The sequence below is a fragment of the Emydura macquarii genome, unplaced genomic scaffold, assembly GCF_026122565.2.
Source record: "Emydura macquarii macquarii isolate MOO-44397 ecotype Brisbane River unplaced genomic scaffold, CSIRO-AGI_Emac_v2 contig_306, whole genome shotgun sequence".
Classification (NCBI taxonomy): domain Eukaryota; kingdom Metazoa; phylum Chordata; order Testudines; family Chelidae; genus Emydura; species Emydura macquarii.
In genome coordinates, this window is record NW_027130443.1 from 4,347,039 (window position 1) to 4,365,178 (window position 18,140).

General features: G+C 45.9%; 1 protein-coding gene across 3 annotated transcripts in view; it reads right to left on the reverse strand.

Moving 5' to 3' along the window:
• FZR1 (fizzy and cell division cycle 20 related 1) overlaps positions 1-17,300 on the reverse strand; it is a 30,841-nt gene extending 13,541 nt beyond the window's left edge. The window contains exons 1-2 of one of the 3 annotated variants that reach the window (XM_067557398.1): positions 16,589-17,300; positions 6,624-6,766 (exon numbers count right to left, since the gene is read on the reverse strand). In XM_067557398.1, coding sequence (XP_067413499.1) covers positions 6,624-6,692 — 69 coding nt within the window. In that variant the 5' untranslated portion in view covers positions 6,693-6,766; positions 16,589-17,300. Of the gene's footprint in view, positions 1-6,623; positions 6,767-16,053; positions 16,134-16,588 lie in introns of those variants that run through there. The other 2 variants (XM_067557396.1, XM_067557394.1) reach the window with 2 other exon arrangements.
• Between the last annotated feature and the right edge of the window lie 840 nt (positions 17,301-18,140).

Consider the following 18,140-nt stretch of genomic DNA (forward strand, 5'->3'; position numbering starts at 1 on the left):
ATTTCACACACAAAACATGTTATAGATAAGGTGGCAGGTATTCAGTGCCCCGTCTTTTTTCTGTCCTTCCAGAACATGAGAGTTGAGTTCCCAAAAAGTAAACATGAGAGAACCAGGAAACAGCAAACTACAGCAACAATTATCCAAACAATTGTCACACAAGTCCCTTTGAGCCCAGCTGAGAGTCACACAGGGAGATCCCAGTACCTTGCTTCTCCCTAAGCCTTTTGTCTAGTGTGATCTCTGCCAACCAGCAACAAGCAATCGCTCAGTCAACACTGCTGCCATTAGTAAGCTGAGGGTCTGCTGGAATGTATGAATAGGAGCCCTGGTTTGGAGTGGGTGTGGGCACAGTGAAGACAGCATAAAGTCAGGTAAATACTGCAATGCTTCCAGGTCCTCTTGGCATTGCTATGGAAGCAGAATCACAGCTACTGTGTGATGTGGGAAAATATCATCTTATCACTACTGCCTGCTTTTCTAGCATTTCTTTATTTTCTCCATAATGCGAACGCCCTTGTAAATGACATGTAAAGGGACCTTACCTATATATTTCTTGGCTTTGTTAGAGATATCGTGTGTAACACAGCAATGTCCCTTCAATGCGCACCCAGCATCAATTTTCATTTAAATTCCGCACTGAACCTAAATCAATCACTTCAAGTGGAATCTCTGCAGGACTACACTAGATACAGCTAAGTGTGTATTTTAAGTTCTTAGAATGGTAAAAGATATTATGGAGTTAGCAGATATACGCTGGAACCAATTATACTAATCCTCCTGTGGGAGCTTTATTTCAGTTAAAAGCCATTTATGTGCATCATTCATCAGCTGAGTAGTCTTTGTTCCGAGTCTCAGTAAGATCTGGAGATCACAGTCTTTAGAATATTTACACTTTTCCCAAGGCAAAGCAAAACCAGAGAAGTAGCAAGACATAAAAAGGATTACATGGATTAGATTGTGTCACAGTCTTGTAACGTGTTAAAGGCCTATCCAAGCAGAGACAGAAGGTGCAATTTTGGGCCCTGACACAGCAAGCCAGGGCCATAAAAGCACTGGGGGCTAGCTGGGGGATAATTCTTTCTGCACAGGGGGTGTGTAAGGAAGCTACAGGCTTCTCTTTACAGCCCACCATAGTGGCACGCCAGGGACTGGAAACAACAGTACTGCCAAGCCCAACTGTTCAAAAATAATCAGATTTTTACACCAAATTAAAATTTGTGATGCTGGGGTGCATTTGAGTCACGTTTTCAAGACTTTCTCTGCAAACATGAGAGTGAGAAACTGACTTTTTAAGCATTAAAGCCAAGATTCATGTAATCACTTGTCTCCAGGAGCAGGGATGCTAATTAGCACATCAAATATCACAAGAGTCACAATAAAATGACAAGAATTAGCAATACTGAGCACCATGGCACAGCACTATGGCGATTCAGGGTGGTACCACAGCCTGCAGTATCCCTTGGGTCCAGCTGAGCCTAAGTAACCCCAGGGCCTCAGAGGCACCCCAAATCTGGGAGGCACAAAGGTGGGTTAAAGCCCCTTCGAGCCCCTTCCACTGGAATGCAATGCTTGAGCCACGTCTCTAAGGGGTACAACACAAAGTCTTTCCCAAAGGATTTCCGAAGAATACTTTACACAGCTTTTGTAGAGGGGAATCATGCTTCACCAATATATTAGAATTGTTTAAGGGGTTTAACAAATACATAGACAAGGGTGATCTAGTGGATCTGGTGTACTTGGACTTTCAGAAAGCCTTTGACAAGGTCCTTCGCCAAAGGCTCTTAAGCAAAGTAAGCAAGAGGGAAGGTCTTTGCATGGCTCAGTGACTGGTTAAAAGACAGGAAAGGATAGGAATAAATGGTCAGTTTTCACAGCAGAGAGAGGTAAATTGCAGCATCTCCCAAGGGATGTGTACTGGGATTAGTGCTGTTCACCATATTCATAAATGACCTAGACAAAGAGGTAAACTGTGAGGTGGCAAAGTTTGCAGACAATACAAAACTATTCAAGATAGTTAATTCCAAAGCAGAATGCAAAGAGTTATGAGGGAATCTCACAAAACTGGGTGACTGGGCAACAAAATAGTAGATGAAATTCAGTGTTGACAAATGAAAAGTAACGCACGTTGGAAAAAATAATCCCAACTAAACATACAAAATGATGGGGTCTAAAATTACCTGTGACCACTCAAGAAAGATCATGGAGTCATCATGGATAGTTCTATGGCCTTGAACTGGTCTTTATGGGGGTCTTGGAGCTGTTCAATAAAGGGACTGAGTTTCATATTATTTTGATGTGACGCTGGCTGGATTAGGGGGACCATTTATGATATTATTTAACATCAATAGGTCAAAATCATAATAATTCATATGATATGCCATGTCAGCTACTGTTAGAAAGGCTATAATTTGCTAAGTAAGATGACAGTGTTTATGTGCATGTGTTATACGTATGTTGGAAGTTATGGATATGTTTGATATATCTGTATTTCCACTTGTGCTGTGTTTCTGGGTAACACCCCAGATGGGATGGCAACAGCACTAGCCTGCTTAATGGCCCATTAAGCAAATTCACAGGTACAATAGGCTCAGGCGGAGAAGCCAGAGATATACCTGATGAGTCACCAGGACTTGCTCATGTGACCCTGGACTCCATCTTATTCCTGTAAATTTCCACAAGCAGCATGGCAAAGGCCAAGTGACATAAAAAGCAGCTGCACCAAGACCACATCCACATCTTCATCTACATCTGGATCAACCAACTCATCTACAACTAAGCTGTGAATCAAAGGACTGAGACCCATCCAGGTACTGGATGTACACCAGAGGGACTATACAAGCCTGCAAACTCCACAATTCTAGTGGAAACCTGATATATATGGACTTTCCAATCATTTGTATGTATCTGATTGCTTTAATCATTTAACATTTCTCTTATAGTTTGTTTCTTTCCTTTTATAATAAACCTTTAGTTTCAGTTACTAAAGGATTGACTGGCAGTGTGTTATTTTGGGTAAGATCCAAACTTCTATTGATCTGGTACTGTGGCTGACCCTTTGGGGGTCAGGAGAACCTTTTTGGTAAATGGCACAGAGTTTTAAATAACTTATCTCTTTACTGGACCTAGTGGCTGATTGGGAGCCAGAGACTAAAATGCAGTAAAGGGGCTGTTTATATTTTTGTTTTAGCTTCTTGATAACTGGTGCCGGGAATCAGAAGCATTGTTTGTGGCTGGTTGGGAAGTCTGACTTCAGTATCGCCCACCAGTGCTGGCCTTTCGCAGCCTGCCTTGACCTTGGCATATTCAGGTGGTCTATCCTAGGCACAGACAGGTCACATCTGGTAGTTGTATTTTGCCAGCAAGACCTAGTAATTTGCTACGCAGAACTGGAGGGTGGCTGATGAATACGCCTTCTTGCCAAATGGGTCTAGATATTTCCCATCTCCATCATATGCGCTGGATTTAGATTAGTGCTGGCCCTTAAAATTAACCACATTCACAATGATGGAATTGGGAGGCGGGTGGGAAAATAGAAATTCCGTGTCCTTTAACAGCACATAATACTTTTTGTCCATCCACTTGCATGTTGGCGGAATGGATGCAGGGGTCTGCCATATGACTTTGGCAGGGTCCAGCAGTGCCTCATTAACCAGGAAGGCCACTCTGGCAGAGATGAAAGAATGTGAAATGTTCTATTTATGGTGAGGCTCAGTCACTTCCTGCAGCTGTATTTGCAGGGCTTCTGCCACCCTCTGAGCTAGGTCCTGGAATGATTTAAAAGCATTAGTCATGGATGGTGAGGGGGTATCACCACCTCTTTGGGTGAGGACAACGAGAAATTAACCTGAGGAGAATCTTCCTTCTCTGCCTCCATCCCAACTTCCTCCCCCAGCTGTTCAGAGGGTTCCGAAGCCTTTGAAGTCACAGTTGATGAGGGTGTCTCCTTGGCATGTCATGCTAGGGCCCTCAGAGGCTTGCTGCCTCTGAACCTGCCAAAGTGCCAGTATGGCCACTGAGGGTAGGGGGCTGGTACAACGGTTGGCCAAGCCATGGAAGCTGAGGGTTGGATGGATGATATGCCTGGTGCCCATAGTGAGATTGGGTCCCATATGGTGGGTAAGAAGAGTGGTGGGAACCCAAGTCCTTTTGCTCACTTTCCGACTCAGACAATGAGAAAAGGCACTACATGGCATGGAGATGTCAGGGAGTCCAATTCTTTAGGAGAACTTGTTGCCCAGGGCGGGGTGGGGGCCTGGTATTGAGTAGGGGCAAGTCCACTGTGTCAGACACCAAGAGATCCGTCATGCATCGGAAATCTGGTGATACAGATAGTGTCGGTACAGAGAAGCTTGCACCGATGGAGTATCTGGCTGTACGATCCGTCAGTGCCATGTGCACCAGGGTCGGTGCTGGTGCCAATATCCGTGCCGACGTAGCTGTCCCCCGGGGTGGATCTTCTATGCCTTTCGCGCCCCTGTGGTACTGGTACTTCTTTGCCCGTGCCCACTGGGTCTTTGCTCAGACTGACTTGCTCTGTTGGCTCGGTATTGTGCATGCCCTTGCTTCGTCGCCATCGGTACCAATGATACCGAGGGAGCTGGAGATCATTTCTGGCTCGATCGGGGCTCGCTGATGGGACTCACCAACTTCTTCTTAGAGGTCTTAAGCGAGTGGTTCATCTCTTTGGGTTCACCTGTCTTTGAAGTAGAAGGCTGGAGACAGAGTTCTCGCCAGGACTCTGGGGCTTGACGAGCCGACTCCATGAACAGGAGTTTGAGGCTTAAACTCTCTGTCTTTCCTGGACCTAGGTTTTAGTTGCTGGCACCAACCACAAGCTTTGTGGATTGTGCTTTTCTCTCGGACAGCGGACACACTGCAAATGCCCATCAGTCACTGGGATAGATTCCTTGCAGCTGAGGCACTTTTTGGCGCCTGGAGAGCCAGGCATATCCTAGTCCAGGGGGATCCTTCTCCGTCCCCCACCAGGGTTGGCAGGAAGCAAACCCCTTCTTTCTTTTCTTTCTTTTTTTTGGCAGGGCCAACAAAAAACAAACAAGGTAACAAAGGAAAAAAGCTTCAAGGGAAGCTAAAATTAACAAAACTAAATGCAGTTAATGATCCATGAATGGATAGCTCTGAGCTTCCTCTCTAGCCAGGGGCAGTTGAGAGGGAACTGAGGACAGAATGCCCATGCATGCTGGCTGGCCTCCGTAGCAGGCAGGGAGTAGCACATGCATAAATGGGACCTATTATTACCAAAGTTCCTCAATCAGCAGCATGGGGGCACAGACACATCTACAGTGGACCCTGTTTGAAGAACATCTGCTCAGTGTGCAGCAGCAGTCAAGAAAACTAACAGAATGTTAGGAACCATTAGGAAAGGGATAGATAAGACAGAAAATACCATAATGCCACTATATAAATCCATGATACGCCCACAACTTGAATACTGTGTGCAGTTCTGGTTGACCTAGCTCAAAGATATATTACAACTGGAAAAAGTACAGAGAAGAGCAATAAAAATGATTAAGGATATGGATCAGCTTCCATAAGAGAGATTAAAAAACTGGGACTGTTCACCTTAGAAAACAGACAACTAAGGGAGGATAAGATAGAGGCCTATAAAATCATGACTGGTGTGGAGAAAGTGAAAAAGGAAGTGTTATTTTCTCCTCGACATAACTCAAGAATTAGAGGTCACACAACAAAATTAATAGGCAGCAGGTATAAAAAAAACAAACAAAAGTAAGTACTTCACACAACACACAGTCAACCTGTGGAACTCATTGCCAGGGGATGTTGTGAAGCCCAAAACTACAACTGGGTTAAAAAAAAAAATTAGATAAGGTCATGGAAGACAGATCCATCAACAGCTATTAGCCAAGATGGTCAGAAATGCAGCCCCATACTCTGGAGAGCCTTAAGCCTCTTGACTGCCAGATGCTGGGACTGGACGACAGAGGATGGATCACTCAATAACTACCCTGTTTATTTCCTCTGAAGTATCTGGCATTAGACAGTGTCGGAAAACAGAATATTGGGCTAGACGGACCATTGGTATGACCCAGTATTGCTGTTCTTATGGTGTAATACAATACTGAAAAGCTGGGGAAGATGTGCATGTATCTCAAGTCCAACTATTGTTCACCCCCAGCATTCAGAAAATTTGATGGTTTAAAAAAATTCAACTGTCTAAATTTCAGGAGTACCTAAAGAAATTATGTAGTTTCGTAGTATCCTGATGTCAAGTACTGAACAATAAAGATGTTAAAATTCCACTTAGGTTTCTGAGTATTATACACATAAAGAGATTTAACAAATTTTAGCTGACATATCAAGCCAAGGTATGAAGTTGTTTGACCAATTGTTTCCCAGGACAATTTAGAAACTCCGACAGTAGAGCATTTCAATGAAAGGTGTTTAGTTTATAACAAAAAGGTCTCCGTGCTATTAAGTAGCTCAAACAGGAAGCTAGAAATTTTAGCCATGTCTGAAGGACAGTAAAGTAAGCACATTACAGCTCACAGAATAAAGTCTGTTCCTTTTTTGGGGGAGGATGCGGGGAGCCTGGCTAAGTCACTAGGAGAATCAGTAAGCACACTGTAAATTTGCAGACTTACACAAGGCATTGTGTTTTCATTCTGGATGTTGATCTGGCGTAGGAGACGTCTCTCATAATCCTGGTCCATGGTGGAAAGAGGGGTTGGGGAGTCTAACAGTCCCAGGACCTTCTATTCATGAAGTCTAGCCAGTAATCAGTCTGCTGCAACAAACAGGAAGAAAGTCAACAAATGATGCACATCTCCATATACAAGCCCACTGCTGCCACCATTTTCATTTCTATACCACTGCCCACATGAGATGCTCAAAGCACTTTACAGGCTGTAATTCAGCGTATCTGAAGCTGAATGTGACATCAGTACATAGGATCCATCTGGTACAGAACATGCCCACCTTCCCTATGGGTTAGGCCACTGTGAGTACATCTGGCCCACGCTCAAGTCTTTCCACTGCCTCCCAGTCAGCTCTGATGCCAGTTAAAGGCTTTGTTCCTAATTTTCAAAGCAATTAATAGATCATGCCGCAGCAATGTTAAAGACAGAATTACAACTTATGAACCATTGTGACAGCTGTGTTCCTCTAGGACAAGGCAGGTCTCACCAAGTCCAGGAGGAAGCAGTGTGAGAGCTGAAGATTAAGTATTCTCAGTCAAGATGATCTGACTGTGGAACAAGTTTCTAAAGGCACTCAGACTAATCCAGAGCTCGACCTCCCTTAGGAAAGGATGCAAAACCTTCTTTTTTGAAGGAGACTTTACACCCTAAGAATGAAACATAGAACACTAACACCCTTCCTTTCCAATAAATCCCTACCAGCACAAAGAAGTTAATAAAATCTAAACAAATCAAGAACAAAAACCCTACCCCAAGCAGAATTTTACTCAGAAGATAGAGAAGTGATTGCCATGGAGCCCACCAGGGACTTTGCTAATGCTACTGATTTTACAAGGAAGATTCTCCGATATCACAGTGATGGCCAGAAGTATAAGACCCTGTGATAGATAAGACAGAGAAACTTTATCACAAGTCAGAAAGCTTTCCATTACTACTGCACTTCAGAATGAAGGTAGGGCGGAAAGCGTACAAATGTTCTATCTTCATAAGGGTAACAGCGTAAAATTCAAAACAGAAGTCAGGGTATCTGCCAATTTTTTTAAAAAAAGAAAGCTTAAGCGTTATTGTGCACATTCAGATGCTATTCCCCATGTGGGGAGAGGTCTAACTATGGTTTGATTAGACATTCTGATTGTCATTTAAAGCAATTCTATATGTTATTTTAGATTTATATAGCAGCTTTTCATTCACTACCTCTCTCTCAAAGAGATTGACAATATAGTCGGTAAATGCTGAGAGTACAATAGACCCTGAACTACCAGCAACAACTCACACAAAAACACCATTAAACCCATTTTACTGAAAAATAATATTGGTCTAGACACTGGGATTATTTCCCCTTTTCCTCCAAGTGATCTATCACTTCCAGCAGAAATGGACAAAGGACTTTGATGAAAAGTCAGATATGAAGAACAGTGTCTTCAACAGTGCAATATACCCCACACGAGAGCTTAGTACAGACCCAAGGTTTGACAGAATTTGAACCAATGGCCTTTTGATGCACAGAAAGAACTTTGCACCTGCTTAATAAAAGGTTTGATAATGTACAAGTTTCCTTATCAAGGAAATATAACAGTGAGGGCAACATTAAATCCTTCCAATATAGAGGTGTTAATGAGCAGAGAACAACTTGGCTAAACAATACGACAATGGGAAGTTCCTTTCCTTGTCTACACTACGAAGTTAAATCGACTTCAGTTACATCAGCAATCATCCTCCGCTGTCATTAAATCGCTTTTGCACATCTACACAATCCTCCTTGTGACGGCGGTGCATGTCCATAGTTGGTGCTCTTGCATCAGAGAGCAGTGCATCATGGGTAGCTATCCCACTGTGCAACTCGCCACCATCTGGTCCTGGGTGTTCTGGGAATGGATCGCAGTGCTTCGTGAGGGCAGGCTCACAGTCCCATCATGCAATTTTCTGTCCCATCATTCCATGGACTTGCAATACACTTGACACCGCTTTTCAACAACGCCTGTAAACTGTGCACCCACCATCTGTCTGAAAGCATGGATCCTGCACTGCTCTCGAGTCTTGTGATGAGCATTATGAACACAACACGGCTGATCCTGAAGTATTTCATGAGCTGCAAATCTTATAATGACACCGTGGTGTCTGTTCTGCAAATGCCATGGAAAGAAACAATTCAAGATTGCTGTTGACATTCACGGAGCAGCTGCACAGGCTGGACCATCAGTATTGGACTCAGGAAACAAGCACCAAGGGCATCATGATGCAGGTACGGATGACAAGCAGTGGCTGCAGAACTTCTGGTACGCAAAGCCATCTTCCTGGAACTGTGTGCAGAGCTCATTCCAGCCCTACGGCGCAAGAACACCAAAATGAGAGCTGCCCGCACAGTGGTGAAGTGAGTGGTGACTGCTCTGTGGAAACTGGCAACTTCAGACAGCTACTGATCAGTCCTGAATCAGTTTGGAGTCGTGAATCAGTGGGAAGTCCACTGTGGGTGTTGCAATGATGCAAGCGTGCAGGGCCATTAATTGCTTCCTGCTACAAAGGACTATGACTCTGGGCAATGTGCAGGAAATAGTGGATGGCTTTGTGGCAATGGGATTCTCTAACTGCAGCGGGACAATAGATGGCTCACATAGTCCCATTTCAGCCCCGGACCATCTTGCAACAGAGTACATCATCAGAAAGGGCTACTTTTCTACAGTATTGCAAGCGCTGGTGGATCACCAGGGTCACTTCACCAACATCAACACGGCGTAATCAAGGAAGGTGCATGACACACGCATCTTCAGGAACACTGGCCTGTATAGAAAGCTGCAAGCAGGGACTCTCTTTCTAGATGAGAAGACTGCAATTGGGGATGTGGAAATGCCAACTGTGATCCTGGAAGACCCACTCCAACCCTTGCTCCTGTAGCTCATGAAGCCTTACTTTGGAAACCTTGACTACAGTAAGGAGTGCTTCAACAGGCTTAGCAGGTGCAGAATGACAATTCAGTGTGCCTTTGGAAGATTAAAGGGTCGCTGGCGCTGCCTTTTTGGTAGATTAGACCTCCACGAGGACTATATTTCCATAGTCATAGCAAGCTGCTGTGCTCTGCATAACGTTTGTGAAGCTAAAGGGGAAGTTTCCAGAGGGGTGGAGTGTTGAGGAGGATTGGTGGGCAGTTGCTTTTGAGCTGCCAGATACCAGGGCAGTTAGAGTGGCACAACAGAGGTTATTTGAATCAAGGAGGCTTTGAAGGAGCATTATGACAATGAGCCCCAGTAATGTATCTTTCTATAGTGCACTGAGCCAGGCATTGTTTGCTAACATTGTTGAATGACCCTTGTAATGACTGCTGTGTAAGCATTAATTTGAGTCTGCAAATGTACTGATTGCTACTGTGTATGAACTTCAGCAGCAACCACCATCTGTAGGAGAAAAAGATTTTATTTTTATAAGAAAATTTTTATTAAACAGCAATACAAATGTAACTGTTTCCCTACAACGAACATAACAGTGAACCGCTGTTTATGAGATGAGGCTCTCACAGCTGGAAACATGTCCCTAGGGGTAGATTGCAGTGGGTACTGTGACAGCCTAGGAACATGCAAGGAATGGGAGGGAGGAGGGGAGTTTGGGGAGGGCATGGAAGGTAGTTTTGTACAGATTGCAGAGGTAGGTGAGCATGGATGTGTTCAGCCTGCAGCGCAAACAGGAACCTCAACATGTCAGTTTGGTCCTTGAGCAGCTGTATCATCTGCTCCTGCCTGTTTCCTCTGCTGGCTATCCACTTTCAGTTTTTCATTGATTGTCCACTCCATGCTCTTTGCTCACAATCAGCAGCATCAGAAGATTGCAGCACCTTCCTAAACATATCTTCCTTACTCCTCTGGGTTCATCTCCTTATAAGATGGAACTGCTCCGCTGCTGGGCAGAAGGAGATCCTCAAAAGCACATCTGTAGACGCTAAAGAAACAATCGACAGAGGCACTATTGTGAGTGCACTCACAGCCTTGATTTGTATAAGTTAGATACACCACTTTCTCGCTTTCCCTTGGCAGGCACACACCACGGCAAGAACTCTAACCATGGTGAACTCAGCCTCAGCAGGGAGGGGCAAGATGGTACAAAAGGGGGAGCGGTTTCCGAGAGGGATCACTACAAGCGCCTAGGGACACTATTCTGAATACTGGCATTGTTTTCTACAGGCGTGGGAGACAGAAGCTAATATCTCGCTCCTGAAGATAACAGAAGATGCAAGGGTGCAGCTCCTGCATGCATGCAGCTTCAGACCAGGTCCGTAGGCTGCTCGCCTGTGTGCTGCTTTGGTGCCTGCAGAAGTAACTGCCGATTGGCGTGCCAAAGTTTCCTACCACAGGGGAAGAAACAAGGCAGCCCTCCCGAGGAATCTTTGGCAGAGGATTGCAGAGTACCTCCAGGAAAGTTTCCTAGAGATCTCTATGGAAGATTCCCAGGACATCCTGGTGTGCATTAACAAACTTTTCCGCAGGTCCCCTCTGCCTAGCTACACAGGGGAATGAAAAGCAAATGCAAACAGTGCTAATGTTAGCTGTTTCTATCACTTACCCTTCTTCTACCCTGCAGAAAACAGAGCTCTATCTCATGTCTCTCTGCAGTATCAAAGCACAATAAGTACTTATTGGAGCCTCCCCTCTCCTGCATCAGGTGCGTCAGAGCCAGAGTGCTGGAAATGGCTAGACCCCTCCAGAGTTAAAGAGAGGTCCTGACTTGCCACACCACCAGAGGACCCTGTAGCCTGTCCCTCATCCTCCTCCAACTCCACTTCCTCGTTCACCAGTTCATCCTCAGGATCCACTCTGCTGGCTGCTGCCTCCAGCCCCTCCCCTATCCATGGGGCTCTTGGCGGTGGAGGTGGGGTTGCCACCAAGGATTGCGTGCAGTTCCTTGTAGAAGTGGCATGTCTTTGGCAATACAACAGACCAACTGTTGGCCTCCCTTGCCTTCTGGTATGCCTGTCTCAGCACCTTGATCTTAGCACAGCACTGCTGCATGTCCCTTTCATGCCCCTTCTCCTCCACACCACAAGCAATCTGCCTGTAGGTATCAAAGTTCCTACAGCTGGTGCGGAGCTGCAACTGCACAGCATCCTCTCCCCACAGAAGCAGCAGATCCAACAACTCCGGTGTCCCTGCATGAAGCATACATTTGCTACAGGGAGCTGGCATGGTCAGCTAGGAAGATGCTGTGAGCTGTCCAGGCCGAGCAAACAGGAAGAGGAATTTCAAACATTTCCAGGGCTTTAAAGGGAAATAACATATGCCTGCTTACCTGGCTGTAGGGTAGCAAACTTCAAACTGGTGACCAGAATGGTCACAATGGGCATTGTGGGACACCTCCTGGAGGCCACTTAGGGCAACATAAGCAACTCAGTGTCTACACCGACACTGCGTCAGTCTGACTTCTTTGCAAAAAGCTCGATGCCTGTAGTCGAGGTGGTTTTATTATGTCAGCATAGCAGGAGACACCTCCACTGTTTTATTGACAAAAGCTGACTTTTGTCGACAAAACTGTGTAGACACAGCCAAAGCTTTGACTTTTAACCAAAGGAGCAGTAAAATCAGGATCAATTCCTATTTTGCAATTCACGTAAGAAAGCAAATGCTTGTCCTGATATCACCAGTCTTCATAGACAATTTCTTCACCATCCAGACCTACCCAACTAATGGACCAGACACCTTGTTGCCTGCCCTTTGTACAGTCATTTACACCAGTGCAAAATGGATGTAACATGCTACCACTTTCCACAAGTGGTAAGTGACTGTACAAGGTAATGAGGAAATTGGGTCCATATGAATTACTACAGGACATATAGGGGACAGTAATTAAACATAAGAGATTCTGATTTTAATTTGACTTCTCACCACTCCATCCATGTCATTAGTAAATGGTGCCCGACTGGTAAGTCAGTCCCATTTATCCATAAAAGAGATACAACACGGGCAATGACATTCCAAGCCTCTATCATGCTGCTCCATAACTGTAACTCTACAGTTCAGTCGCTATGTCCCTTCAATCCTTGGACCTTGTTGAGACTGTCAGCGTGGGAAGTAAGGTGCCAAACACGACAGCAATTGTTTTTACTGATACTGACACCTGTCCACTAGGAAATTAACGTCAACACCTCCCACCCAAAAACATTTTGCATAAGCCACTGGACAGAAAAAAAAGGAAATGAAAGTTTTGTGAGTAATGACACAAGGCGAGTAAAAACAAACTGCTAATGTGCTTCTTTTTTGGTCATAGACTAGCAAACACTACAGAGACGGTCTTTGCTGTATACAGTACAATCCCATTTCTCCCAGGGGAATTGTGTGATTTTATTATAAACTTTAGGGATAATGTGTTTTAATAAAGGTGGAGTTTTCCATCTAAGTGACAAACTCAGATAATAGGGATTTACAGATGGGGTGAGGTGCAGGAGGAGAGAAGGGCTACTATACACAGTCACATGAAGCATGTTTCCTATTTACCAAGTATACAGAGCTTACTTTTTAAGTAGCCTGTGTTTACGAATATTCCAGAAGTACTTTGACAGAGATTGAGGGAGGGGGAAAAAAACAGTTACTGCACAGAAAACCATGCATCTTAGAGATGCCATGTTTTGAAGGAAACATTATTTCCTGGGTTGGACATCCCAGGAGATTGATCTGTCTAGGACTACATTGTCTTGCTTTACTGGAATCTCCCCTGATCTATGTTTTTTAAACGCCACAGCTCCCATATGTGGTCTTTGCTCTCAGAGTTTTATATACAAACCCCACAAGTCGGATAGTACTGTTATCCCAAACACTCACTGTATTCGTATGCATATACTGTAAGAGATGAGCTCTATGAAGGCACTACAAGTCTTTACTCAGACAATTATATTTTGTACTTTATCATTTTCTAATGCCTCATGAGAAAAAGTACTTGGACCTATTAACAGCACTAACCTAAGAAAACACGTCTGCTGTATTGTAATTGAGTCTTACCAGACACCTGCAAATCTAACCCAAAATTTTAAAATGAACTAAGTCTGTTCACTTGCAGAATTTTGCTGAAAAGCAATTCATTAAAAAAAAAAAAAGAGATCAAGCAACACACCTGATGTTTTAACTACTTAGAGTGCAATCCAGTTCTATCCATAAAGAATAATTAAAAAATCACAGCATTTATATTAATGCAGAAGCCTCAATTCATAAATGCACAAAATTCTATTTGTACATAAAACAATTTTTAAATATGAGAAACTTACCAGCATGGGAATTACTCTTAAACATGAACCATTGTGCTTCATTAAACACACTATTTCAATAAGACTCAGCACTTGCCCCCAGGAAAGTGAGCACAGTGCCTTCAGAGCGCTACAAATCAAGTGAAATTCATTTAAGCAATAATGTTTTAAGACTGGGGCTTTGTCAGATTCCTCCAAGATCATCTAATAGATTTCATTTAGTTTTAGTGGCTGTGCCAAAGGAACACTCTCCCTCCACTGTAAGAGGTAAAGTAGCTGAGTTTAGGTTTTCTAGACCTGTGAATTACAGAACATGTGCACCATGTCTTTTAAAAAACCCAACATTCTAACCTTAAATGAAAGAATGGAAAATGGTTAGTAAGGAGACTGACAATAAGACAAAGTGGATGAGGTAATTGCCTCTTTCACCAGCAGAGGATATCTGTTGAGCTTACACAGAGCTCTTCTTCAAGTATGGAAAAGCTAGAGAGTCTTTTACCTCTAGGTTGCTTGTTTATATACAGCCTAGGAGTTAATGACACTATGCTGATGCCTTCTGATCACTGTTCAGTGGTTTATGGGAACTGATTTTGGGTCCAGTCCCCAGCGAACAAGTGTTCACATCACGAAAAGCACCATCAGAATTACAACCACTATTAGCAGTTTTGGCAATGAAACTAAGAATTGAAGAGAACACAGAAACCGAGCTACCCTCTCACTTCTAACACAGACTCTTTCCAAGTCAGGCTGAAGTACCCTGGCTGGATAGGAAGGTCTCATAATAGACTTCTCTCAGCTTTGTTTTGGTTTGGAGATATATATATATATACACACACACACACACCACACTTCATTTCTCTTGTAACATGGATGCACCATACATCTACTCAAGGATCTATCTAGATTCTTATAATACATTTCAAGATCTACCCATTGTTCACAAGGACTGATTAGAATAGAAATGAGACCAGCAGAAGACCATACATGCAGTCAAGCAAATCCAACACACTAAGTGTGTTGCCTTTGTCAAGGAGACTAATAGATATTCCAGTGTGACAATATTTTAACAGCTATTTTAAGAGAGCTTAAATTTTAAGCCTATCCATTTTGCCAGCATCCCTATAAAAATGAAATATTTTTGTGTTATTGAATGGTGCTGGCTAGATATTCTTGGACAGTGGACTCCTCTGTCTATGGAATAGGTACAGTACAGACAGCAGTAGCACAAGTTTCCCCTCACACTGCCCCATCTCTATGTCTAAGGAGCAAATCCAGTCCCCCATGGCTCAGTCCAGCCTTGGTCTTTCTGCCAAGATGGCCAACTAAAATGCCAGCCAGCACCAAATGTGCTGATATTTTTCATAACAGGGATACCTGTCCCACCAGCACCTGGCCAATTTCATTTCACAAAGGATGCCAAAAATGCAAGAGATAGCGATTTTAGGGTCCCAGGCTCACTACAGAAGGATCTGCATTTGAAAATAGTGTTAACACACTGGTCAGAGTCAGCTCCTTCTTAAACTGGATTCGACGGCCAGTGACACCAAAGCACTTGCCAAAACCACACTTGGAACCAGCATACGCTTTTCCCTCCTTGATGCCTATGGGACATGAGCCCAGTTACAGAAAACCTTCATGCAGTGATATTGCCAAGACAGCCAACAGCCCTGTGGATTACAGTGCAGAGCGGAGAACGAACTCTGTGCATTTCAAGTCTTAAATAAAGCGGCCCCGAAGCGCTCGGGGACCCTGCCTTGGCTCTGGTGGAGCAGCTCCGTGCACAGACAGGCCGACTAAGGGGGCCCCAGCACATCTGCCAGCCAGGTCCAGGGCCGGCTCCAGGGAGGGCCGGCTAGGCCCGTTCAAACAAACTCGGGACCCCGCACACCGTTTGCCGGGCACCAGCCCCCCCATTTCACCGGCTCACCGCCACTCCGGGGGGGAGGGGGGAGAGCCGAGCTCGGGGCCCTGGCACAACTGACCCCCCCCCCCCTGCCCCCCAGGCTGAACCGTGACTGGATCTCAGCCCCCCGCTGCACCCCACAGCTCAGGGAGCCCTCCCCCCCCGGCCTGAGCCCCCCCACACCTCATGGAAAGGGGGCCCGGGCCCCCCGCCCCAGGAATGGGGCCTCCCCCAGCCAGACGGCCGCAGCCCCTCACCTGCCCGACCAACCCGGCTCCTGCTCCGCCTCCTCCTGTCACTCCACCGGCCTCAGCCCGCAGCGGTCCCCCAATATGGCGGCCGCTCCTGCCCTGCCCCTGCGCTGCCCCGCGGCTCCGCCCCCTCCCCGCGCGGTGCATCACGGGAGCCTGCTCGGCCGCCCTTCGCTCGCTCGCCCCGTTCGAATCAATACAGGAAGGAGCGAGAGAGAGCGATGCGCCCGTTGCCCATAGCAACCACCGCGGCCTGGCGCGTCGGCGCCCGGCTCAGACGCGGCCTCCGTTTAAAGTCTGCCCGCGGGCAGCAGCTGGGAGGAGGGGAAGTTTCTGGGGTCTGGCGCCGGGGCCCCCTTTCCATGAGGTGGTGGGGGGCTCTGGCCGGAGTTGTGAGCTCCGGGGTGGGTTCGGGGCCCGGCAGACGGTGGCTGGCCCCGGGGTGAGTTTGGGAAGCGGGTGGGGGGATGTCGGGCCGCGGGGTGAGTTGAGGGGTTCGGGGCCCGGCAGGGATGGAGGCTGTCCCACGGAGAGCGATTACCTGAGTCACAGGCCATGGCCCTGTTACCGCCCGTGACGTCGTGCGGGGCCGGGTGACGTCATGTCGCGATGAGGAGGAGGATGTGATCGGCTTCGGGGACGTTGCTGGCTGGGCCCGAGCCGATTTACAGAAGCAGAGCCACGCCTCGTGTGGAACCAGCGCAGGGGCTGTGTGCACCACCCGTCCCCTCCTCCCTGGCATCGGCACCTGGCCATTCCCAGCAGCTGGCCTGGGCCCAGTGTAGCTCCCTGCAGAAGCCTGGGGCTCAGCAGGGCCTGATCCGTCTGCGCAGGGAGGCACCAGGAGCTCTAGCTTTGCACGGCAGACCCAGAGTTATCAGCTCTCATGATTTCATGGCAACTCACAATGGCCTTTTGTTCCCTAAATAGCCAGTTTCTGCAGTCACATGAGAATCTCAGCTGTATTTTTTTAATTTTTAAGTTTCTAGTGCTCCTGGCTGCAGCGAAAAACTAGGAAACGTCACCTGAGTCAACACTAAAGACTCCAAAACCTGAAAACAAACAAAAAGAACCCAATATTTATTATTAAAATCTCATGAATTTGGAGCCTATCTCTTGATTTCGGGGGCGGGGAGGCACACACGATTTTTTAATGCTTGGGGTTGGCAGTTCTGCAGATGCTGCCATCTTCGGCAGTGCGTGATGTGTGGGAAACCCCATGTTGATGCTCAGGGCAATGTGGCAAAAAGTCTCTTCATTACAGCTAAATCCGTAATGCAGCAACATTGAAAACCCCAGTCTCTCTTTAAGTTTCTTATAGTTAATGCCCATCTAATGATCTAAAATTGAAAGGGCTGGTGCATGCCTCTTCATTTCCTGTGTGCTCTGAAAGTTCATACTGGCATGGTTCTGGCTTCAGGTGTCAAAGGAAATTTCCCTGAGAGCTCAATCCGATAAGAATTGCAGGACTGCCAACACTGGCAATTTTATAGTGAATTGAAGAGATTTTTAGTTGCTTTCCCATGATGTTCCCAGTCATACCAGGAATAGCCTGCAGCTCAGAATTTGGGCTTAGTTTTCTGTAGTATATTCTGCAGCTAGCAGAGACTGTCGCTCCAATCCCAGAGCAGGGTGGCAGCTGGGGAAGCTCACAATTACTTGTCTCAGCCTCTCTGAGCAGCAGCTGCTCTATGGGATGGAGTTGGAGTGAAGGCTGGAAGGGACAGCTACTGGACCATTATCCTTTTGCAGGAGGCCACATAGGGAATGGGGTAAAAGTGCTATGTATGAGGGAACTCCCAGCAATGGTTTGGCAACACTGCCAGCAGTGGGCGCTAAAAGGGAGGGTATAAGAGTGGGGACTGTAGTGGAAGTTCTCAGCCTCTCCCAGCAGGAGTCAGTACACAAGGTCCAGGGCTGAGCTCAGCCAGGATTCTTCACAATCCCCAGCTGCGAGCCACATGATGAATTTCAGGATCAAAATTGCCAGTGACCTGTTGTGTCAAGATGGCCCTTGCTGGGTTTGGTAAATTTATGTGGGTGAGAAGAGGTGAAATATTTTATGCATAAACAATATATATCTGGACCATGTA